General features: G+C 36.4%; 1 protein-coding gene across 1 annotated transcript; it reads right to left on the bottom strand.

Annotated features, from left to right (window-relative positions):
- SPAG16 (sperm associated antigen 16) lies at positions 1-25,116 on the bottom strand. Its single transcript, XM_071746904.1, has 9 exons — positions 24,816-25,116; positions 20,942-20,985; positions 18,095-18,193; positions 16,153-16,280; positions 9,544-9,681; positions 4,518-4,625; positions 3,261-3,378; positions 1,801-1,870; positions 1-235 (listed from the first exon to the last, which is right to left on the bottom strand). Exons 1-9 carry the CDS (start codon positions 24,889-24,891, stop codon positions 216-218), a joined length of 801 nt encoding a protein of 266 aa, XP_071603005.1. The 5' UTR covers positions 24,892-25,116; the 3' UTR covers positions 1-215.
- Between the last annotated feature and the right edge of the window lie 1,938 nt (positions 25,117-27,054).

Raw genomic sequence — 27,054 nt, 5'->3', positions numbered from 1 at the left:
TTGATCAAACAGCTTTTATTTAGAATGGGCTCCAGAGTTTCCTAAATAAAACAAGCTTGGCATGAGTCAACAATGACAAGACATTGCAGAAGAGCTGAACACCATACTGCAGAGTGAATCAGGAATATTTGGGGGATGATATGGAATATTGGTCCTGCTTTGTTCAGCTGGCATTTAACTGGGTGCAGTATTGTGTTCACTTTGACCACAGCTCTTCAGGCGTCAAGTGGACCATCTACAACAGAGCAATAAGAATGATGAGAAGGCTACAAAATAAACTGTGAAAGAAGAGGTGAAAAGTGAAACTGCCTGGTCTACAGGCAACATTAAGGAGAGACAGGATGCATCCTTTACATCTAAAAGAATTCTGTTTGAAAAAAAAAAAAAAAAAAAAGGAAAAAACCCTGCAAAACAGCCTGTTATAACAAGAAGAATGTAGAAATGCATTATGAAAGATTCAGACTACATATCTACATATTAAATAGAATGTTCATATTCTACTCACTTAGTGACTAGTATCACCCAAGAGCATGTTGCTCACAGAGCAACATTAGCAAATTTAGTTTGTCAGTGCTTTTGAAATATACACAAATAAAGATAGCTATGATAGCTGAAGGGCTTTCAAAGTCAGTAATTATTTTTTTAAAAAGGACAAATTCTAAAGAACTGTTGCATTTGTACTATGCTGTCAACAGCCTGGGTTTAAAGATTCTCTATTCTGATTGCATGGTAGATCAAATGGGGAAAACCAGGTTTAAGTACTTTAACTGGTGCATTTTAAATTTCTTTTTGCGTGACCTTTTAGCAGCAATTACATCAGATCAAGGGAAGGAAAAGCACAGCTAACAGTCTTAGCAATGTGTTAATTCAGCCATGAGTAAAGACACTCATTGAGTTCAACTTTTGAATATAACTGGGTAATAAATAAGCAGCTGTTGTTTTTACAAATTATAAGAAAACTGTATAATATCTAATCCCTGGTCACAGGGTGGCTGAGAAATTTCAAGTTCTGCAATGTCAAATCAACTGCCACCTCTGACTGGAGTTCTGTGCATCACTAAGGCAAGGGCAAGATCCCCTTCTCATGTGAATACCCTGTCAGCAAAGAGAGCAGAGTTCACTGTTTGCTTCTTCATTTTTTCATCTATTTTCAGGACACTTATAGGAACCTAGATTATTTGAGAGTTATCTCAGTGTCAGATGTAGCTGATATTGGAAAATAGGCTAAAAATTATTGGTGGGAATGACACACAGAAAGAATGTGATAGCAGGGGCTTTATTAATTGGGAAATCAGAGGTGCTAGGTTTTTTTTCTGATGGAGTGAGAAAAATAATTTGAGAATCATGCATTTATTCAAAGCACCAGGGCAGTAGTGTACCATCCAGATAAAGACATTATTCTAGCAGGTATCATAATCTTAGCAACCTCTTGTAAAAATGAGAGATGGTACAGTAAGAGGCTGAATTGATTTTGTAACATCAGATTTTTCAAAGTGTTTCCAGACCATCACAGAGATTTCTACAGTGACCTGAAAAGGAACACTCACGAAAAAAAAAAAAAAAAAAAAATCAGACACAAACTAGATGCCCAAAAAGTCCCTCCATAGTTTCTCACATATTCCACTTTGCCACCAGGACAATAAATAATTGATAAAATTATTTAATAAGAATAAAATTATTATAGTGATAAAATGCTTATAGTGCAAGTATTTTTTATTTACTGTTATACTAGATTTTGAAATGCACCATAAAAATAAAAAGCCCATAACCAGTCTGAGCTTGGTGATGGGAATATTTTACCTTTTGTCACAGGAATGTGAATACCACATACGGACTCTAAAATTTGTAATCTGGCTTGCAAACTTCTAACCTGATTTTGAAAAGAGGAGAGAACAAGAAGAGGTAATATGACAACATTGCTTTTCAACTGTATGTTCACAACACACAGAATTTATGCTTGCATATTTAAGTAATAAATCCCATCTATAATTTTTTTATTTTGTTATTATTTTCACTAAATTATAAACATCACCCCTAATCCAAGATTTCTGAATGGCCCAGTGAAACAATGTAGTAAAAAACACAAGCCATCCATAATCTCTCAAAATATTTGCACAAATCTCTTAGAACAATGCACAGAATGCTAGGACTGTTACCACAACATCAACTGTTAGCCACTGCTACCACTGCACTGATCTTAAACTTAATGGCATAATATGACACACAGCTTTGTCACGAGGAAATGCCACAAAATTTGGCATTACAAAGCCATCACTCTAGAATGCTTCAGTTGGAGAGGTCTTAGATGTGTTCCTGAAATTTTACAACGCTGGAACTGGTCTATGCTCTGCACTTCTGAGTCAGCATAGCTACTTCTAGACAGTAACTTTTTTTTTCTACAGGGCATTTTCTTTTACTTATTGACATTTCAAATATACTCCTCAGTGGCTCCCAGGTGACCTGTTTAAAATTGGCGGGAGAGGAAGTGAGAGATGAGGCCTATGAGAAGGAAGTGCAAACACTGTGAATACCTTCCATGTTAGCCACATAAATTGATGCTACTGATGGAATATAATGCATTTTTAAAGGTTTTTTTTCCTTTCTTTTATTCCTCCTTTTTTGAAGAAACAACTTACTGGTTACACACATGCAATTTAATTTTCTTTTCTTCATCCATCTTATCTGTGCTTAAAGTACCTTCTGTTAAAGGAGCAGAATATCACGTATACCAATCTACACATCAGGCAGTAAAATACTACATGAGTAGTATTTTAATACAGGAGTAAAATACTACCCTGCTATTCCACCCACAAGACAGAAAATCTGCCTCTAATATCTTAATTTTTTTCCCTAAACTAGTATGACATTCATGGTTATATTTAAGAAAAAATAAAATAAATAGTATTAAAGAAAATGAAAGTAATAAATGTGTAAATGCATAGATGGAAGTGTATCAGTCTGTGGAAATACCACACCTTCCCTCAAGCTGCTGATACTAAAAGTGTAGCAGGTTCTGCACACTGCTGACTTACATAAAGCAGTCCTCAGCACATACAGACTGAAAGCTACTCCCTGGCACTGAGTTTCATGTACTTTCTATATCAACATTTCACCAAATAACATAAAACTCCCTAACATATTCTGCTTCAAACTACTGCATAAGGGAGTTCCTTTAACAGAAATATCCTATGTAATTAACCAAAGGAAAACCCACAAACATTCCTTACAGCTTTGCAAGTGGTTGTTGGCTGTAGTTTTACCTGCCCAACTGCTCTGTCTCTCTCCAAACTAATTAACATTTTCTGCCTCAGTGTAGTCTTGTATTTTTCAGTTAACTGCTTCAGCACTGGTTCATATGATTCATAATGTGCCTTCAGCCTGTGAGCAAGAAAAGGGGAAAAGAGTCCTCAAAGATGAGTTAATGCATGTACTTGTGGCTGTGTAACTTTTTCATCCCTGAATCAAAGAATAAAAGTGCTGCAAAAAGATGAACAAAGAAGAGACAAATGCATTTTGTATGTAACCATCCAACCAGAATACTGCAAGAAAACAAACAAACAAAGAAGAAATCAAATCAACAAGAGGTTTCAGTTTGTTTAGACGCATCTTTTAAAACAATCCGTCCAGTTTTGATATGCTGTTAATCCTTCACACAAAAATTGCACATTAATTTTTGTTCATTTCTGTTTTCTTGCAGATGGATGATATTTTGTTGGAACAAAGAATTGCAGCTATTATCTGTCTACCAAGTAAGATCATAATCTAGACAAGAGTCATAATACAATTACTATTTCTTACATTCTTCACTGCACATTATATTTAGAATTCTTAAGCAGTTTAATTCTTCAGGCCACCTAAAAGTCAGATATTTAATCTCTCAAGAGAAACACAGGACACTAAGCTTCAAAACCACTGCACTTTGCAAAAAGACGACACAGTGGATGGATCAGCAAATACTGTGGTCCTGCAATAGAGGCCATGGATATCAAGATTAAAGACATAGCACATGTACTTGCTAGACATGCATTCATTGACATCAATACTGACAAGCCGAAATTCTGAGACTTATAGGGAGCTGCAGATCTAAGCCACTCCCTAATGTTATTTTAAAACATGTTCTGGTATAAAAGTGCAAAGAAGAGATTCTAAACTCCTTCACCTGGCTCAGTGATCTTCAGATGGACAGTGTAAAAGTTCCACTCGTGGAGAGAAAGGAGCAGTTAATAGTTTACAGTTAATAGTAAACTTGCAGAGTTCCAGAATAACAAAAGGAGAGAGTTAAATATTAAAAAATTAACTATTATAACTCAGTGCTAAAGGACTAGTTTTGGCTTATTTTCAACCAAAGCAACAGAGCAAATTTCATATAGGAAGTTCAAGACGTAAAAAGACAGAAAAGATAAGCTATGAGAAACACATATGCAAAGGTGCTATGCTCACTGTTATCTCATTACCAGGCAATAATTGAAGATGTTATCTTTAATGGTACACATATGAGAATTAAAATATTTTTTTACCTTTTAATGTCACAAATAAGCCTGTCTTTCTCCTGGGCCACTCGCTTATGATGCATTCGATGGAAGTTGCATTCTTGCTGAATTTTTAAGAAAGCTTCTTTTGCTTTGCTTTGACAATGTAAGAGAGAAGTATTAGTCTCTTCCTATTAAATGCTCATACACATAAAACTAGTTTTCAGATCACTTGCCTACTCTATCCAAGTTAAAAACTTTTGGTAGTATGCCCTGTGAAAAAGGCCATGTACTATTGAGGTCATTTTGCTGCCAGCTGATGTACAAAACCATGGGTACTCTTCACCATAACTTTTCCTCAACTCCTTTACATAGAATTCATAGAGATTCTATCATTATACATCTCAGACATCAACCTTACTTTAAGAACAAAGGGTCTTCTGAAGGCAGACACCCAAATAATAGGTGATTAGAAAATTTATTGCAATACTGATTTTCTAACATCTACATTGCATTTGGTACACACTAGAAGGGCACATAGAAAAGTGTAACTAGTGTTGCCTTGCAAATAGATGGATTTAGAGAGCTTTGGGATAAAACTGTACTAGAAAATTATTAGGCCATATTCAATCATGTCTGCAGCATGTTCTCAAGTGTTTCCTTTACGTGACAGTAGGAAGCAAAAAGGATCAATTTCAAAATTAATTGCAAGCATAGTTATAATCTGTTATTCTCTAACTGCATTCTACACACAGTTCATGGGACACTGACATACTCTGCTCCACAAAAACATAAAAGAAAACACTCTGTATTTATTCTGCACATTTTCTCCTTGCCTTTAGTGATACGGGTTTGACAGGAAACATTAGTAGGATGAATTGTTTAATTGCAAAGGATGCTTGCAATTACCTGCACAGAAACTAGATATTTATTCTTTGCAAAAATAAAGCTCATTTCCTCTCCAATGGAAGTTGGAGAGTTAGGAAAACAACGATGACAGTGGAGTATGCCAAAATCACATGTCCAGAAAGAAGACCTGTAACAGCCAGTGCTTTTTATTTAACTGTAAAAATAATTTATAATGACTGTATATGCATTTGCTATATCTATTACCTATACAAACTATCATATTTATATGCATACATTTCTATGTGAGTTGTTGCTTGTAGCAGGAGTAGCTAGGCAGTTCTGCAGGAAAGCACAGTGAATTAAAGCCACTTACATCAGTCAAAGCTGAGAAAAAGCTGACAGGGAAATGAAAAGAGGGAGGGCTGCCCCTGCAGTAACACTGTGAAAAGCTCAAAGGAGCTATGGGCATTCATGTAGCTTTGTGTACCCATGTGCACAAATAAGAGAAGTTGTGAAAGAAATGTAACAGGAGTATTGCTATTGGGAGACAAGGCACAGATTATGATTCTGCTCAAGCTCCTATGCAAAGCTAAAGATTTGAGAGGTAAAGGAATCAGTGGTCTCAGGACAATTTGGGAAACAACTCCATCGTGACACCACTTGCTAAATCAGACCTACCGTGAGATCCTGAATACAAAACCTGCTCCTTCAAAGCAAACCAGATGGCTTGTTCTGAGATATTGCTACAGCCACAGCAAAGCCAACATCCATTTCTTTTAATTAAGATATTTCAAAGACTGCGGCCTCACCATTTCAACTTTTCTCAAGCAACCAGTGTGATTAAAATAGCAGAAGAGAGCAAGGTCCAATATCATCAAGTAGGGATTTTCAAAGTGAGTAACATGCCCTGTTCCTGCTGTCCTTTATTCCCCAAATGCTTCAAGCTGTATCCCTAAAACTTAAATTGAAATACAGTTTTAAAAAAGTATACTTGCATGCTTTTATTCTATCTGGTTTCTATGACAATCAGTAGCAAGGATACTACTAAATTACTGTGTAATTAAATGCATTTAAATACAGTGCACAATACAAAAAGTGTGCACTTTATTTTTTTCATTGTATAAGTTGAGGAGTATGTGCAGGAATGGATTTTGGCACAGAAATAGAAGGTTTTCTTGCTGGTAATAGCACTAACAGCAACAGTAAATACGATTTCCAGGACTGCCTTATATATAGACTGTTACTGTAGCTGTAAACTGGGTATATATTTTTAAGAATGCTTCCAAAAGTCAGGACAGAAAGATCCCTGCAAATACTTAAACTTCCCAACTGATGTTTGTGAACATCACTACTAACCTCAGGCAAAAGCCATTTGCAACTTTGATTCCATCTGCCCAACAGATTCCTTAAGTAACTTAAAATATCACAGTTAGCAGTCCCTGTGATCAAAATGATCTTAAACCTGATGTATTATTATGTTGTCTACCTACATGGTCAAACCCAAACACAATACAAAGGGTCTGGCCATAAGAAAACACAAAATATATAGGACTCAAGCTATTTTACATCACCAGAAAGGCAGAGTTTAATATTCCTGTGAAATTACAAGCTATTATTTAACTCAGGCAAATATTACTAGAATATTAAATGTTTCAACAACACAAATCATCACGGAAGACAATGGCTTAAACTGAACTACTCTGCCCTAAGAGTTAGCAATGTTCAGACATGTTGGTTTTAAATTTTTATTGCATGTTGGAAAGAATAACTCTGCTTCCACTTGAGAAATATTGCAGCAGATAACAGACTATCCCTTACTAATCAATCAGAGCTTAGCTGTAGCCTTAAAGATAGAAGAAAGAGAAAGGGAGCTCACTTAAGTTATACTTGAACTTGTGTCATATAGTAAACCAATGTAAAATCAGTTTTGATTTCTATCACAACACAATCTTTGGTTTTAGAAATAATTTAAATAAAGACTATGAGTGTACCTAAACTTTAAAGTCATAACTATCAGTAGCTTGGGAGTAAAATAATTATATTTATTTCTTTTAATATATGCATTCAGGGATTTTGCTGCATGTCAAGATGCCTTCAGACATGGGACAACATAATAAAAATACATAGTAATTGTATACAGGGAGTGAATCTGATTTTTATTTTCACTTTAGATAACAAAAGACCACTGCAAAATGTGACCAACAGCCTGCAAATCTACTCTACTTGCCCACCTGCTTGCCATGCAATCATGTAAATACTATATGAAAAAATACCCAAACTACAGTCACAGTTAGATTTTAGACACTGATTCTCTTCTATCAATTGCTAAACAACATTAAAGCAGGAGACGATTGGTTTACAGTAATTTACCCTGGGCCCCCATAATGCCTAAGTCCAAATAACATATTTTTTGTAATATGGTTGTCAAGAGTACTAAGCTCAGAAATAACAAATGCAATTAAAAGCTTTTCTCAAATATGCTTCACAGCACTGTATCTCACAAGAAAAGTTCTCTGGCTAATCCAAAGAGCAAAATATGAGACTTTCTTTGCTCACAAATCCTTGATTTCCAACCAGTCACATCCACATTTCTTCAGTGCTATTAGGCATTCTGTTTTCAGTGTAAGCTGGTGAATTCTCTCAAAACACTTGAAAACTCCTATTGTCCTCCAGGTAGTGTTAGCTCCTGCTAGAATATATGCTATATCATAGCAAGGGTACAGACTACAGTTATTGAATGTTTGAACAATCAAAAATGCTGTCAGTGCAGTAAATGGCTTTAGTATAATTATGATCAGAGTTTATCCAAAAGTCACACAAGAACACTGTCACTCATGGTACGTAGAGCAAATATGCTCAGTTTCACACACTATTCCAGAAACAGTTCTGTTTCACTTCATAATTTACTCAAACCAAAGTAGGCTAAATGAATTTCTCAGAAGTGCTGAACTTCTAACAGTATAAATGAAAACTTTGAAGGTTATTTGAAATAAAAAGGTTCAAAAATGAAGTAGTGACCATTAGCACAAACCAAGTTCCACAACTACTTGTACTGCACTGTAAAAGAGGAAAGCCTATTAAAATTACCATTGATGATAATGAATATCAGAAGGACCAGATTTTCTTTCCCTCTTTTACTATGCATTACTGCTTCTTACTCTCTTGCTCAAGGAGAGACAATCCCTAACTATCCGTTGTCCAAAGAAGCTGCAGATGAAAACAAAGGAATGTTTTTCTATATGGCCCATCTACTAGTGCAAAAGTATATTTAGACTGTGCAATTGACTTGATCATTACAGCTGTTTATGTAACTATTAGTCTATGGCCAATTAGTTAATTTAAACTGTAATAAAACATTAGGATTGGAAAATAATTTGATCATAGCTATTATGAGCAGCAATAATTACTTACGATCTGAGTAGCTATTTTTCTATATAAACAATCTAAATGAAAATTAGAAGCTTGAGCAATCTGGAAAATCAAAGTGATGAAGGTAACTTTTTTGCAGCTCTGTATTTTAAAATTTAGCACTGGCAAAATGGCAGTGAGGACATTAGCAGGTCTCAGGGTACATTCTCAGTGAACACAAATATCCAGATGTGCCATTCTTCAAAAAAAGACTATGGTACATGTAGTTCATTATTGCATCACTCCATTGTATAGACTGTCTTAGCTTTCTTAGGACTGAAGTACAGCTGACTTGTAAAATCAGCTTCTACAATGTACACACAAGCATAAATCAATGATGGTAATTTACAATGACAAACCAGTTACCACCAGGGCCATGGTAATAGATTTTTTGCATTATTAAAAAAAAAAAAAAAAAAAAAAAAAAAAAGATAAATGTAGTGGTTTTTTTTCCCACACTGATGTTATGTGGTAGCTGTAATGTATAGTACTGTATTTTAATACAAAGCACACAGAACCATTTATTTTCTAGTTCGACACATTCTGGACTCATGATTCTTTGTAGTAATTTGTTGAGAATAGTGAATATTGGAAATTATTTTCTATAGCCTGTTTAATACAAATAAAAGAAATTAAGATTCTAACAGAGCTCAGAGAAAACTGAACCTTAATTATAAATGCCACCAGGAAGTAAAAAAATGCAAAACCAGCACAACAAACAAGAATTTGTTACTTACATTAAGTATTTGGGTTTATATTACCTAACAATTTATATATATGGCACATACAGTAGTTCCATTAAGACCAAAGAACATACTTTGCAGCAAGTTGATATTTTTCCAAATCTTTTCTCAAATGCAGATTCTCAGCCTCAAGTTGCTCGTTGTGGGAATACACAGCTGGAACCAATCCAGTATCTTTGGCAGTGAACATTCCTCTCTGTATGAGTTCATACCTAGTAGCAGAGAAATAGATACTTTATTCCATGCTTCCCTTTTCTCACTTCACTGATACCTCCCTTCTCACGCTAGCATTTACCCTAACTATACTCACAGCATTTACCATCTCAAGGCATTCACTTTTTATGATCACTAACAATTAGCAACAATGCCATTCCACCACTGTTATATTTTAGTGCTTTTCATTCTGAAATATATTCTTGTTCATAAAAGTCAAGAAAGATGTCCTAACACAGTACTTCAGTTTAAAAACTGTTCTTTTCCTTCCTTTCTTCCAAATACTTTAAATAAAAGACAAAAAAATCTTGTTCAAATAGCATGTCTATACTCACGGTGCTTTTTATCTCATATGCTCAAATATATGCAAGATTATTGTCTTTTCTGGTGACTCAAAGATGACAAAGCTGAGGATAACATGGATTCTATTAACTCTTCAACATGGAATACAGAGCTCACCTAGGGGAATTGCTTCATTCCTTCTTGTTTGCTTATGTTGCCCTCACCTTATTTAATTATATTTACCAATATTTACCTATTTTACCAGCCACTCAGTAAACACGATTCCATGATGCAGAAGCCTAAAGGCTGCTTTAGTTAAATAGGCACTAATGCAGACTAAACTGCATTTTGAGAAGTAAGAGGGAATCTGGAGCAGCAGGTAGTGTTGTGTAGCAATCTCAGTAGCCCCTTGAAATAAGGTCTGCTTAGTCAGTCTCACACCTTTTAGGACTATCCATCTTTTGATAGGATGTCAAATATTTCTAAGAATACTTTAACAGCCAGTAAAAAAGACACAGGCATCCACACTACTATAATAGTATATTATACTATATATAGTATAGTATAATAGTATAGGCATAATTTAAAGCCATTTTACTACGGAGCAGCTTAAAGTACCCGAGTGGCTTCAATGCAAAGAGAGCAGTGATATTAGAAAGAATTCAGAAAAACTAAGTTAGATGAAAAATTTGTGACTAACACCACACAAAATAAATACTTCTGCAGAAATATGCTTATTCAAAGAATGATTATAAGCTATCAGTATTTGTCGAAGTATTTCAAAAGACATCAAGATGCAAGTTTACATTTACAAGCATAAGATGCTTGTGTGCAAGCAGACACTGCAGGGACTATTCCAGAATGCAGCACACGTATGTACGAAACACCAATTTCTTCATTTACTTCTGTCCCGGAAGACAGAAGAGAAAGAACTTCAGTTGGTACCAACTTTTTATAGACCCATTGAAGACAAAGACATTGTGTGCTATTGCAGGCACACACCAGTTCAGTGGAGCTGTGAGTAATTTATAAAAGGAGGTTGTAGCCAGGGGGGGGTTGGTCTCTTCTCCAAGGCAGCTCTCAGTAAGACAAGAGGGCATGGTCCTAAGCTCTGCCAGGGGAGGTTTAGGTTAGACAGAAGGAGAATTTCTTTACAGAGAGGGTGATCAGGCATTGGAATGGGCTGCCCAGGGAAGGGCTGGATTCTCCATTTCTGGAGGTTTTTAAGAAGAGACTGAATGTGACACTCAGTGCCATGGTCTGGGAACCACAGTGGTAGTCGATCAAGGGTTGGACTTGATGATCTCAGAGGTTCTTTCCAACCTGGCTGATTCTGTGATTCTACATCAAAAAAAAGACAACGAGCCCAAAACCTTCTTCCCTGCTGATCTTGACTGCAGCTGAACATGTTCTGGGTGGGTACTCACCAGAAGGAATAATCTGAGCATTATTTGCCTTTTTCAAGGAAAAAAATAAATTGAACCTGTGCCATTTCTTTCTGAAGTAATAAGGAACTATGAAAAGAAGAGCAGTAGTTACATATAAATATTATACTAAATGCTAGCCCCTGCACTTGGATACAAACAGCAGATCTAAAAGTTGAAGACAGTAAACGCAGCATTCCAAGATCAGTAACATGCTGCAGAAACAAAAACTGTTTGAAGAATAATGGACTCTTGTTTGACAAGCAACTCTTACTTAATATGCTCCAAAAAAATTAAAAAATTAAACTGAAAATGTCCAAAGCAAAATTCATTCATTCATCACTTTGCTTTCTTAAGCAAATTACAGTAGGAACAGGCTTTATTACTGAAAAAAAAAGCTGTCATTTTTTCTTTTTTTTTTTTTTTTTAATTTAAATAAACATTGACTGATAAGCAGGTACAATTCCTATCAGAGATACTGAAAATAAGGGCACTCCTGATTGCAAATGAGCACACTGCCACATGCTCCTTTATTTGCCAGAAATTTTTTTCCAAGGAATGCCTTAACGACTCCTCAGAAAAACCATCATATTTCTGCACAAAGATACATCAGAGATGGATAATTGATGAACTTAGCCTCCAGCAGAGCTAAGACCTCTGAAAGACAGTTTTAATTAAATACAATTAATACCAATAAACTCAATATGCCCTTGTCTAAGACAGCTACCAAAAATGGTGGCTTTTGTGCATGTAGTAGAAATAGAATAGAAAATGAAACAGCAAAGTTGGATTGTGAAGTCTCATTATCTTCCATCAACCTCTTCCTGTAAAACTTACAGAACTCATAGGTATCAAGCAACTGCCAAACAGCTATTGTGCTCACTGCTTCTCATTACAGAAGGGAACTGTGATGCAAATAAAGCAGTTACTTCCATGCATTTTGCTAAGCTTTTCTGAACAACTGGGCTATTATTCTTGAACTGTTATTTAAAATTAACCAAGAATCTGGAAGCCTATGGAACAGAAGGTCAACTATGATTTTACAATCAAGCCCAGTGCAGACTGACTAAAAATTTTACATTTTGTTACTATATACGTTACATTGAATGTGAGTTTTGACCAGTTCTAAATCAATCAGATGGCAGAGAGGCAGTGCAATAAATTCATACATAGCTCAGGATAATCCTTTACCAAGGGATAACTCACTTAGATATCTATTCAGAGATGAAAATTTTAAGTTTTAGCTTTTACAAAAACTTACTGAAAATTATCATTCCAACTGATAACCTCTTAAACAGTTTCAACAAAAGGTTAAGAAATGAGTGAGCACAGAAAAATAAAGCATCTTTTTGCTCTAGTGCACTCCTCCCACCTATTATGGCACTTAAGTAGAAAATTTGTATTATTATGTTATGCTTGTTAGGCAAGGAAGTAGGTATTCTTCCTGCAAATCAAACTTGGGGTTACTTGGTGCTCTGAACCAGTTCTGATATAAAAACTGAATCTGTCCTAGTGTGATGCTGTTAATCACCTCCCTTGATCTGCTGGTGATACAGCCCAGGATTTATTTGGCTTTCTGGGCTTGTTAACCCTGGTGACATGTTGCTCCCAGTCACCTTGAGGTCACTTACATCTCTCATACTCTGCAGTTTTAAAGCAATTCAGTAGCAGGTTGTGGATGGACAGGATTCTGGGGTCCTCTGACTCTCTTAGCTGTGCAGCTACAGACCTTCAGGGCTCTGCAGGCCTGACCCCATTGTACACAGGTAGCAAGCACTATCTGAATTGAAAAACAGCATTTGGAGTCTTTTAAGATACATCTTATAGCAGGCCACTAGGACAGCCAGAGTAGCAACAAGCTTTGTTTTACAAACAGCCCTGGTAGTGCTTGTATTTCATGTACTTCACTGATACACAAAATCCTTGAGGGCTTTTTCATCCTGCATTTTGTGGTTGTTTATTTCAGTTTCTAGCTAACGGTTCTTAGCAAGCAGCTAATCATGGAAAAGCCATGTACATGTGTGAAAAAGTTTGGGGAATGCCAAAAAATGCACAATTTTGAGGGTCCTTCTCTATCTAGGCTTCAGCACATCTGGGGCGTGGGGGTCTGTGCCTGTGATTCCTGTTTTTTAAGTATCTAAGTAGTTTGATAAAACCCATAGTAAACCATTACTAAAATACTATTGAAGCCACATCCCTTGTCCCTGCTCATGGCAGGAAGATTGGACTAGATTGTGAACAGCAAATGATTCAACTGCTCACCAGACTGGCAAAATGCTGCTGGCAGCAGTGAGTTCTTTGGGATTAGGACTGTCAGACACAAAGAATTTACAGCTGATCAGCCTTTGCATTTCATACTTGAAAGCTGCCAATCCAGTATCTTTAATAAGCAACAAAACCAGTAAATAATCGTGGATATTAAGGGAGCAGAAAATTTAATGGTAAATTAAGATGTTCTAAAAATAATTTAAGTCTAATGCTAAGTTACTTAAAGTATAAGAGGAAGGAAAAAATGCGTGTGCAAAAAAACCACTGCCTATGTAATCACTACAAGTGTAATAAAACTATTCATTACATCACATTACAATCAAATAATGACATTTTATACAACTGGATAGAGTAGCAGAACATTTCTCATACTCTGAAAAAAAGCACAGATACTTTGGTCCAATTTAAGTGACCTTTACATCTCAGACAGACAATTATTTCAAAGCAAGCCTTTTGATAATTTTTTTCTGCATTAATTAATTTCTCATTTTAAATTCCATTAGTACTTGATCACCACAGCATGAGAGCAAGTGTCGTCACAATACATAATGAGGAACCTGAGTACACTAATCTGCTCTCATTAATATTGTAAATTATCTTTCAAGGCAACATGTAACATTTTGAAATAAGGTATTACTGTAGAAAAAATCTCAGTACAGTAGAGATCCTGACGTGCTAAGCTCATTTGTAATACTACTGACATTAAAAATATTACAGATAGAGGAAAAAATGCATATATAGCTAAGGATCTCCAAGATAGAGCCTGCTAAGACTGGCCCTTGCTTTGTTAAAAAGCACTTTAATTTTGCTACTGAGATAAATTCAGCCTCTAAGTGCTTCAAAGAAAGCTGTAGTTTCATAAAAAGATTGCTATTTATGTCTGTCTAGTATTATCTTTTCCATAAAAACTGTTAAACTTCTTTAACCTTAATGCTGCTGCTATCAGTTCTTCTGTTGAAAAAGAATACAGAATTAACAGTGCTCCTTTTCTAAGTCACAGTGTTATGCTCTCATAAACCAGATCATTATATTAATTCCAAAGGCAATGGCTGATTGGTGAGCTCAACACTAATAAGACCAGAGCCTAGCAAACGACAGCAATAACTCCCCATCAGAGAATATTTCTAAAGAAATTTAAAAGCTTCAAGTCTTTTGTAAGAAAAATAAGCTGTTTCTAACTTTTCACTTGCACTAATTTTCAAATCAAAGAATTTATTAATATATCTCTGAACCTCTTGTGTTTAAAGACTGACTACAGGATCATTCAAAGGGAGGTGTTTCTACTTCTCAGCATCTTTCCACTGTAACTTGCTGATTTAAAGAAAGTTTGTAACTGGAAGTATTTCAAGAGAACTTCATGACAAGTATCTTCTGCTCCAAAATAATCCATCTCTCCTCTCAAGCTCTGCAGCACTCCTAGCACATCATTCTGAATCAGTATTCAATAGTGCACATCCCCTGGGACTCCATGTATGAAGAGAGTAGTAGGGGAAATGGAGCATTGAGACAAAGCTGCATGTTTGAACTTATGCACAAAGTATGAAGAAAATGCCCACAACTTCTAAATGCTAGGAAAAAAGAAGATAACAAGAAATCAAGAGTTCACTCCTCTGATTATTACATGAATTAAATTTTAGAAAGAAAAAAACCACAACTACTAACCAACCATATTATCATATAATCATAGAATGACTTAGGTTGGAAGGGACCCTAGAGATGATCTCTCCAACCTCTCTGCATGGGCAGGGGTGCCTCTCACCTCAAAAAGGTTGCTTGAGACCTAATCCAACCTGGCCATGAACAGTTTCAGAGAGGGGGTATCCACTTTACTGGGCAATCTGTTTCAGAGTCTCACCACCCTTTGACATACGTTGAGTGATGTACAAAAAATCACCAAGTATGAAAACTTGTGATTATTCTGCTTCAAAATACTAGGTACCTATGATTAATGTCCAAAAATACCTAAACAAGTGAGGTGAAAATATTCTGACAACTAAGGTGAAAATATTCTGTACTATGAAACATTCAGTTTTTAAGCAGGCACCCATTTTCTAGTTTTCCTAGGTAGTCAGTGAAGAGCACAACATACTTGAAAAAATGTAATTTAATTAATTTCACCTTAAAGGAGATGGCTTAACTTTGGTGAGTTGCATCCTGAAAATAAGTATTTCCCTTCTCTGGACACAGAAGAGGCATCAGGTGGCCACTTCAGGCTTTAAATATCTAGACTTAGATGAAATGCATGCAGTCCTTCAAAGGCACCTGTTTAGGGGATCCCTGGAGTCAGCTTTCTTCAAAGTCTATCTTTAAAACAACAGTTCACATCCTGATTCCCAACATGAATGTATTTGTTTGGTAAAACACATGTACGTATTTAAGAAAGACTTGCACTCAGAAGAGTTTTCTGGAAATATAACCTGAAATACTGGAAATAATTGAATCCTGAGCATCTACTTCTTAATTCTCAAAGTAACATGATGAGTTAAAATACTTTACCATTCAGTTTGGAAGCAGTTAAGGCTTCTGAGCATTCCCATTCTGACCAGGAAATTGCAAAAGAAGTCCTCCATTGATTCAGGTATTTCAGACACTGATTTCTCAGAAGTCAGAACTGACTGAGAAGCCTGAAATGAAAATTTGGTAATTGTTATTAAACCTACAAGATAAATGTAACTGCCATACCTTCTATTTTTTAAGTAATCTAAAGTCACAGATTTACTAGAGCTGAACATTACCCTTGTCTTTATTGATCAACTCTGTAATTACTGATACCTCTCATGTAAAGGTCTGTAAAAGGTTACAGAGAAATAATTAAAAAATCATCTGATTTAGGCTAGTATTCTGAACCTGACATAATTTGATACAGACTTCAATCTATTTAAACTGATGGATGATACTCTGTCTGACCAGAGAGAAAATGTTGGTTCTCATACTCCTGCACTCTACAGAAACCTTCAAAACTACTGATGGGGAAAATCAGTACCTCACCTGATGAAAACTGCAGAAGTCTAAGGTGCCAGTAAAATGGCTCATATGTTTTTTTTTAATGATGCATGCAATAGGAAGACTGACAGAACTGCATCTCCTTCATTAGATGTATTAGGAAGTCTTACAAAGATCAGTTCTCCATATTCTTCTCAACATCCATATGGAGCTGCCAGACAACATTGCTACAAGTGTTAGCAGAATGCAGATGGTGCACAGAGGCTTCATCTGCAGCTCCTCCAGTCCCATCAACACAGACAGCTATTCAGATAAGATCAGTTCATGGGTCAAGCACAGTTGATGAAAACAAAATCAAAACAAAACAGAGCAATCCTACTATGGAGAAAAAGAATAAAAATCGATTTCACAGCTTTCTTTTGCATTGCAAATTTCTTTCCTGCGCCCAACCCCATGCAGCCCACTCAGCACCCAGTTTGATTCTAAGCTCTCCAAGAGAGATTTCAAGATGCAAGGACACATGAAAAAAGTAAAATACTCTTCAGTCTGAGAATACACCCCCTCCTGTCCCCCCCCCAAAAATGATAAACAACTGCAACACCTGATAAAGCAAAGAGATGGCCTTAATTAATTCAGATTTCAAAGGGATTACAGCAATTTTTTCTCCATTTTGATGCTAAGAATCAGTCACATAATTTTGTGGGGATTTTTTTGTGTTTTGTTTTGGTTTGAGTTTTTTGGTTGCTTTTTTTATTATTAATCACTTGCTTTTGCAAAACAAAACCTATGATGATAGCTTCCTGATGAGGCTACAAGATAGGGGTGATATTAGAAACACAACAGGAGAAGCATGATTTTTATAAGCAAGTAAATTCAAGCAAATTATATTTTGGCAAATGCAATATAGCAGTCCCATAGTGTAACTTTTAACTGTTACATGACTTTTTTAAAATCAAATTGTAAATGTAAGTAGTTTCAAAAAACTGATAGTGTGAAATTATTGATAATATCATTAATATGATGATTTAGCATAACAGAACAGCCTGGTCTTTATTTTCAACATATGAATAATCTTTTCTAGCAAAGTACTCAAGCAGAAGCTTCCATGGGTCTTAGGCATATGCAGTTATTTTCCTGTGTCAGGGATCACACCAACTTTTAAGCCAACTCAGATAGAAATCAATTCTACTGACACATTTTAAAAACATTAATAGATTTTACATAATGCATCTATATATTTAGTACATCCATTTGAAGTAGCAGGTTGTTTATGGAACATAAATCAAAACAGAGCTAAGGAACCTTAAACACAGGAAAACTTAGTTGGTCTTTTACGGTGTGACACCAAAAACCTTAGGAACTTTGAGAAAATAAGAAACAATTATTTCCACACAGATATTTCATAATTAAAATAAATTATGGTGTGTGTATATTTTAAGATGCTAATGCCAGCCAGATTATAGAAAGAGTGTTACAATGTTTAAGAAGTTCTTACTAAAATTTGGGCATCTTCATCCTGCTCTTCAATAGTCTGCAGAGCCTTTAATAGATCCTCATCCTCTTCCTGAGGACTAAATTCATCATCTGCAGGAACCTGAAGGAAATTATTTAAAATAAGCATATCAGCATATTTTCTAGTTCAGTCTTTCAGAATAAAAGTACTTCCACTCCCAGTAAAACTACTGAAAAGAATCTCATTAAAGTAATATGTTGCCATATTTAAATAGAATTTATATTACTGAAATAATCACTATAAAGAAGTTGAAATATCTAAATGGAAATACTTTCATATTTTTAAAAGTATTTAATATTCATATAAAAGACTTTAAAAATCAACTGACACTAAATATAGTCTTGAAAATATCTTCCCTTTGTTAAATATTTCTTGGTTAAATTTTTTTTTTTGAAATCTTGGAAACATTTTGAGTGTAAGGATTGCAAATATGGCCAGTAAAATAAGTTAACTGCTAAGAGCTTAACAATAAGGGCTTTCATAATACTCCCCAAAAATTCTGTCCAGTGAAGAAAGATTAACACCAAATAAAAAATACAAAACAGGGAGTTCAAAGATTTTTAACACAATTGAACAAATCATAAATCAGGCCCACATAGAATTTAAATGAAAGGTCAATGTGACTTCAGATTATCACTTTTGATAAGAAGATAAAGATCCTGGAATTGAAGTGTCATAGTTGTAACTACTGAGGAAAGTACATCAGCCAGCTTTATGTGTGTGACTTTCCAGCAATTTTGCATCCTTTCCTGGAGTCCCTATCAGCTAAGGATTTTCTTTCATACGCAAAATAACCTATTGCTTGTGTATAAAAATAAATTATTTTACTTCATCTCTCAAAACAAGAACAACAGAAAAAAAATTATAACTTGTGGCTGAAAAGGACAAATGATGACTAGAACAGGAACAGTGGGCAGAATCACTGCTACCCAAAGAATGCATTGCCTAGGACAGCTGTATTTTGAATCAGCTGAGAATTCTCCTCCAGACTTGAGGAAAATGATACTTAAGAGCTCCATCACCCTCATTTCCCTGTTGGAATCCAAACAATAATGTAAACTGCAGCTGGCAAAAGTGCCTCACCAAACTCCTTACAGACCAGTCTTTTCACAGCCTTTTCCCAGGGCCTGCCTCTGCAGCCTCAGTGGTGATGTGGGCATTGCTGGTGGGGGTGGGATACTGGTTTTGCATATATCTCCATACATTTCATTGTTTTCTTTGAAATCTTTTTCATTTTAATCACGATTGTTTCATTAAAGCTGTGAATTCCCTTTCTGGGAAGGGAGAGAAGTTAATGTCACTCATTTAATTGCTAGCCCTATGTTAAAGCCTGACACATCTGAACTACACATCCTTATCTATCCCTGTAGAGACAGCACTTTAATTTCTACATACCAATTTATTTTTTCTTTAAAAAGTAAATACCACCATCATTCATTTGCTTATGGTTTTTTTCTTCTTCATTTTGTAATTAGTGCTAATTACATAGGAAGGAAGTTTGAAAATAAGCACTTTTCTTATATTTTCCTGGTTCTGCTCGACCTTTCTACATAAAGAGAGTAAAAGAAACTGTAGATGCTATAAATATCCACAGGTTCTAAATAGATTATCTGCATTTGGCAAATAGCTTCTGTGTTTTGCATACCCACCTGAGCTGTGATGTCACTACATAATTTATTTTCTTAAGCAAAAGATTTGCATTTACTATTGAATTTCCATCTTGACTGTGGAATTAGGTATACAAATTACTATGAACAGCAAACCTTCTTAACAACTTCAAAATTATTATCACTGAGTATCTATACCAGAATATGGTTATTATCTGATTTAACCCATTTTAGCCATGATTAAAAGCTAAAACTTAAGAAGTGTTCCAATTGTTTATCATGTGAAGAAGACAGGCTTCTCAGCTCAGAGCTTAGATACTGATTCAGGACTAATTCATAGAAAACAGTGCTTCTATCTTAGGCCACCAAAAGAATTCATTGCAGCACTTGTTTTTTCCCAGCAAATTAGCATCACACAACTGAGTCCCTGAGCCTCAAAAAATATACAGTAAATGATTATGAAAGCTGCCAAAGAAACTAGCAAGTGTATTAAAACATTTTTTCTATTCCTGTTTTTCTGTCTAAAAGCTGAAAATATCACTTCAGATTCAAAATAATGGAAAAAATGAAGTTTCAAAAAAATGAGTCAAGAGGCAAGAATCTATTAGCATAAGCACAAAATCAAAGACAATTTGAGTTTAAGCACACGTTACTCTTTTGTTTTAAGGAATGGTAACACTTTAATTAAATGCACATTGCTTTCTACCACTCAAACTTCAATCAACAGTGAGCTAAAATAACATTATGAAAAGATCAAGAGATTAAAAATATTCTTCCTTGCTTCACTTTTAGTTTGAATGTAAAGTCACACAGTAAACCAAACATAACTTCAGTTATCCCTAAGGAACATTAAGAATTTCCACTACTTCTTTAACATTAAGCATGTTCAGCCTTAAAAACTTGTCATCTTTCCTTCAGGCACATTCAGTTTCAAAACAGGTAAGATTTTAGCATTGTCAATTTTCATTCAAATCTTGGTCAAAAATACAAAACTAACGTGTTGAGATGCACTACTGCAGAAGAAAATGCAAAGTTTTCCTCCATTTTTATACTAGATTTTCACGTGAAAAATAAAGACATGCCCAACATAATAAAATTTCATAAAAGAAGATTTGTGTCATTCCTCCTAGGCTTTTTTATGTGACTCAAGAAGTAAAACAAAAGAATGAAACAGGAATACTCTACCACATATATGAGAATATTATGAATTTAGTGAATTAACCTCTTCATACTGATCATCTTCAGAGTTGTCCATCACAGCATCTTCTGCAGATTTTGTTAAGTCTGAAAAATCTGATCCATGAATCCCAACTTTAAAAAAATGTATCCTAAACCAGCCACCTATAAACCTCTTATGACGACCTTCACCTTTGTTCTTTGTGTCACAAGACTTCACACTTCTGAGACTCTCTTCAGCCTTCAGGTGAGCATGACAAGTTCCAGTGAAAGCTATGTTTGTACTCAGATTTAAAGGTGTCATAGCATGTTTAAACACAATTAAAATTTGCCTCATCAGATGTGTCAAAGAAGTCAAGCACTGTTGGGAGTTAAACATCAGCTAAGTTCTGCTCTCACAGAGTCATCAGTTTTCACAGGCGTCTGACTGTACTGAGACTTCCACAGACTTCATGCTTCTAAGCACAAGTAACTTCATGCTGTCAGAGAATGGAATTTTTTTATTAAATTCAGAGGTATGAGTTCACACACTAGCATCAGAGATCAAACACTGAATACTGGAGGACCACTTACTGAAACTGATAGAAACCCTTTAATAATTAGAACACAGCTACAATAAAAGATAAGGAACTTTTAAAATTTAAATATTTATTTAGAAATTGTCTGCAGTTCCTCCAAAAGCTTTAGAGTCAAACCTTTCATTAAAAATAACTACAAATGGTGTAAACTGAACCCAAATAAACATTTCTTATCTACTAGCCTCATAGTCTGTAAAAGCATAATGAAAATGTTTTCAACAAGATGCTCCTCAGGAAAATAGTTAGCCCAAAAATGACCCATGTGAGTAAACTAAAAATCACCTTTCAAAGAAAAGCTGGCAATTCTGTACTTCACTCACATCAAATTCTAATTTCTATGTAAAGAACCAACCAACCAAAAAAAAAAAAAAACCAAACAACAAACAAACAACAACATGATTTTCCATCTCTGCATCAAATCTGCCAAATGTAAATTATTCTTCTAAAAAAAAGGCCTTTTGCTACAGTTCTCACAGTACAATATAAATGTAAAAGTATTAGCTGCATTCATGACCCCAGCATCAGGGAATCAACAGAACTATCAGTGAAATTGTAACCATTAAGAAGGCTGAAGATCATGTCCCTAAGAAGGATAACCCATTCGTTTTAGAGAAATGTGAGGTTTAACATAAAAGTTGGAGACGTCATTTTCTAAACTACAAGAACCAAATAAGGGAGTCATTGAGCATACAAAGGCATAATTTTCAGTAATCAAGTGAAAGCACATCTGCATACCTCCAACTGCCCAATTATACTGCACTTACTACAAAAATTGTATACATAGATAGGAAACTGACATGAATACTTCTTAAAAATCTGCAAGCAAATTATACATGTGCCCACAAATTTACTTTCCAAATTACTGCCTAACCGCATGCAGATGTGGACCACAGAACTTAAATTCAAGTCACCACCTCTCTGTCTCTCAAACTTTGCTCTCTACAAAAGCTTCGTTTCCCAACTTGACTCATTCTGGAATGTTAAAGTCTAAAAACGCAGAAACTGATGTCTAAAAAAAACAGTTTCTTTCATACAGGGAAAAGAAGGAAGGAACCTCCGATTATTAAATGTAGCAGGCCTAAGAATGTTTGCTATCACACGAGAAGAGATCTGGATTAACTCTTCTAACTTTAATGAGAAGGCAAATATATTGTGTGGCTCAATGAATGCATCGTTGCTCACCTAGGTGGACCCAAGTGGGGTGGAATATCATCTTGAGGGAAGAGAACAGAGTTGAAAACAGCTCATGCTGAAACGAGACTTTCAAGACCTGATCCAACAGACTTGAGATACTGATCAGAGACTTGGATATTAAGCTAGGTTTCAACTGTCTGCCTGCTCCCCAGCAAAACAGAGGTTTAGAGGTCCTAATGAGACTATTTCCTGAACTTCGTTCCTTCAAATCAGAAAGTTCATCTGAACTGCTGATTACACAGGAAAAGGAACAGCAGCAAGATGTGAAGGCAAAACAGAAGGAATGTGTATCCTTCATTATTCTAAAAAGCAAGAGGGATGCTTGCAGCAGGGAGTTAAGACTAATACTGGCTGACAGGTTAGGGTAAATGTTCTAAATACTGCTTTTCTAGTTAGATTAAGATATCTTAGTAGTACCTAGCTGACTACACAGTCTGTCTTTAAAGAACGAGATTTCAAAAAGCACAGTTGTGCTTTTGCAGTGTTAATATTTGTGTATAACATTTTTTCAATGAAACAGGAAAATTTCCATATATATTTAGTAATTGTGTGTACAAATTAAAAATCTGCATATTTCTCTGGAACTGCTGAGTCTCTTCATTACTTCATAGCACAGTATTTATCAACTTAAAATTAGTTTAAATAAAGTACATTTAAATGAAACACTCTACCTTGTGATTTTTCACACCATGTTTATTTATTTCCAGAGACTTTTTTTAAGCTATCTTTTGCATCAGCCACAAATGCTCCTCTCTCCCTTGACTATTTCTTTCTGCATTTATCAAATATTTCAATTTAGATAGAAATATTACTGCAGCATATTGTTGGTAAAAAAAACACTTTCAAATAACACTTTTTTCCTTGAATTTTCTACTGACCTGACCATCCTTGCAATCCATTATAGTCTCAACTAATGCATCATTGCGAACATTGTGCTCAGACTAAATGTTACATTAAGAATTCTGTTTGGTTTTTTCTTCCCTTTTTTCCCTTTAGAAAAACATAAGCAGGTTCACAATGAAACAGAGGAATTCAGTTTTAAAACCATTTTATTTTCCCAACAAAGCACTGTTGATGGTTTTTAGTAACATTGTTTTATTTAATGTAATGCTGCAGTGCTTTTTTCTGCACCACACACAGCGTAAAAACAGTTGTGTGTTTTCAAGGAGACAGGAGAATTTGAAGCACAAACTCCCTGATGCAAATTTTTCACTCATTTTTATATTGGCTTACATTTTAATCCTAGCAGGGGAGGAAAAAATAAGGTACTAGTATGGTCTAATACTCTGATTAATTTAACCTCTAAAACAAAGCTCAATTTGGTAGCTCACAGCCATAAAAGAGAAGACAGATCTAGTCTGATGCTAGAATTTGGGTCATCTGATGCTAGAATTTGGGTTGTCTGATCAAAATGCATATGTTTAAAAGCTATGGACTAGTAACATAATTTGCTACAACTCAGCTGAGAAAATAATTCAAACTTTTTTTTTTCCTCTAAAAGCTACAGCAAGTAAAATTACATCAATGTTATTGTACCATAATCTTTATATCTTGGTAATACCCAGTACTACAAAAACCTACAGTTATCTAGGCAGACACTGATAAACTAAAGGAGCACTTTTTACAGCAGGTTGGGACTTAATGTCAAGCTTTGTCACTCCTTGTCATATCCGCCAATATGCAGATATTTTGCATTTACTGATCAACAACTAAAACTAAAACAAGAAGCAACAACTGACCTCCATCCAGTTCAGAATTTTAACTCTTGGTTAGCCTGCCCCTATCAGCAATGGGAGGATAAAACCCCCGCATTTTTCCTAAGGGTCGCTCAGGGGTCCCCACGCTTCATCAGCAATGAAAACGAACACCACACTCAAGTGTCAAAGACCCTGCAGCCCATGCAAGAAACAAGCAGCGTCCTGGCCCTTTTTAGCCTCCGGGGACAATAACCCAGAAAAAGCAGCACCCAAGCAGTGGGATTTGGGGGGTTCACACGGAGCACAGCCGGGGCGCTGAGGGGACAGACCGGCCCACGCCGCTATCCCCATAGCCAGGCTGGGGACAGCGGGATCTCTGTGCACCCCGCTGTCCCCCCAGCTGCCCGCTTTAGTTGAGGAGGATGAAAATATTCCGCAGGAAGAAGGATACTCTGCGGGGAGAGGGACGCCCCAGCACCCGCCACCGCCGCCGCCGCTGCCTCCTCCTCAGCCGCCGCCGCTGCCATGGCGGTTGTTGTGGCTGTTGCCAGGCGAAGCGGGAAGAGGCGGGAGCAGCCCCGCAGCCCCGGCGGCTGCCGGCTGTCGTGTAATGGGGCGTCACGGGCACTTCACATCCGAAGGGCCGCCCCGATGTCCCAGGGGGTGCTGGCGTTAAGTCGAGGACGACCTTCTCACGCATCTTCTTATGAGGAGAATGGTGCGGTTCCTGGAGACTTCCAGCCTGGTGGCCCTGAAGACCCCGCAAGTTCCCTCACCGCTGGCTCCTGCGGCCTGACAAGGAAATACGGTGTTTTTCTTAGATGAAAGGAAAATAGGAGAAGGGAGGGGGGAATTGCTTCAGTCTCATAAGAAGGGATTATTTTCTTCTTTAGAGGAGAGAATTTTGCAGCTGAAACAGATGTTTGCTCCTTAGTTTAGTGCTGTGGGACCATTTCTTTAATTAAAGTTCCTGTTGCATGATCTAGAGCAGGGTTTTTCCCAAACAGAAGTTTCAGAAAGAAGCCTACCAGTCCATTACATTTGTAGAGAATAGATGCTTCAGCTTTGTAATAAGGTCATAGGACTCAACAGAAATTTTTCTGTTCTGTTTTTTAATTTTAAAATTGGCTTATAGAGGTCCCAGTTCTACAATTTCCCATGAGTTACTGACTTCTTGCGCAGTAGGAATCCAGAACCAGTCCTTATATTAATTTAAAGTCACTGTAAACAAATGTACAAAATCTGGGGAAAAGAAACCAGAACCAAACGAAGAACATAGAAAAAGAAGTGCTAGCAACTGGTCTTAAAGGAGAGGCATCATTTTTGCTTGCAAGCTTTAAAAAAAAAATAATCCAGCAGTTGAAATACAGGCTGAAGATCAGAAAAGGTGGAAATGGTTGAAATTGAATTATGGAATCCAATTCAGTGTTTAGCCTGAAAAACAAGATGCAATCCTGCAAGAGGGCCTGTTACCTCTGAAACAATTATTTTAGAATTTTCTTTCCAGAGATTGCCAGACAGTATTGCCATTCCTCTCCCACTGCAAACACATTCCTCGGAAGCGATGAGTACTTTAACGTTGTCAAAATCTCCCAAACTGTTATAAAAGGAAGAGATATTTTTGCTCAAGGTCGTCACAACACTGCTGAGGTGACAAGAACTGCTGTATTCCTTCATAAATTCATTACTGCATGTCATGGCTTGAACTAACCCAAGTTCAAGAGATGAAGGGCAAATGCTGACATGTCTTTGTCTTGAAAGGTGGTTTTCCCTTCAGAGGAAAGAGAGATGACCAGAGCAATATTCTTTCATCCATATCCAACCCAAAAAAGCAGTCCTCAACTCCAGCAGAGCATCTGAAAAATAACAAAAAACAAGTACAAGGAACATCAGAAAGCACAGCACCCATAAGTCACACCTGGATATTGTGTCCAGTTTTGGTCCCCTCTGTACTAAAAGGATGCAGACACACAGCAGAGGATCCAGAGAAGGGCCAGGGGCATGATCAGAGGATTGGAGCACCTGCCATATGAGGATAAGCTGAGAAAACTGAGTTTGTTCAGCCTTGAGAAGAGGAGGCTTAGGAGAGATCTTATTACCATGTTCCAGTACTTGGAGGGCAGCTACAAAGATGGAGACTCCCTATTTATAAGGAGTCACAAGAATAGGACTCATGGCAATGGGCATAAGTTGTTCCTTGGGAGATTTTGACTGAACACACAAGGAAAATTTTTCACCATGACAAAAATCAAACATTGGAATGCTCTCCCAAGAGAAGTGGTAGATTCACGCCCTTTGGAAAGTTTTAACAGCCTGACAGGGTGCTTAGATACCTCACACAAATTACAGTATTAGAAGAGATGTGACAAGATGATCCTTGAGGTCCCTTCCAACCTGACATTCTGTGATTCTGAGTCAGTACTTCCAAAACTGGGGGATTAGAAAAAAAGTCAAATGCAGTTGGGATGGCTTCAAATGAAGGCCTTGTTCTCCTAGGGACATGCCCAGTTCCACCACAAATCCCAGACTTAAGTGTCATTGGACTTATGGCATACAGGCAAGCACAGCTGATGAATATCATAAGCTAATGCCACTCCTCTCAGCAACAGGTTTGCTGTCAGCCTTTACTGAAAGGGTTGAGCAAATAAAGTAAGTGGTACCCTTCCCTCCCTTCCCCATTTTGCTGAGAG

This window comes from Heliangelus exortis, chromosome 6 (genome assembly GCF_036169615.1).
Source record: "Heliangelus exortis chromosome 6, bHelExo1.hap1, whole genome shotgun sequence".
Lineage (NCBI taxonomy): Eukaryota > Metazoa > Chordata > Aves > Apodiformes > Trochilidae > Heliangelus > Heliangelus exortis.
This window is presented reverse-complemented; position numbering and strand designations above follow the sequence as displayed.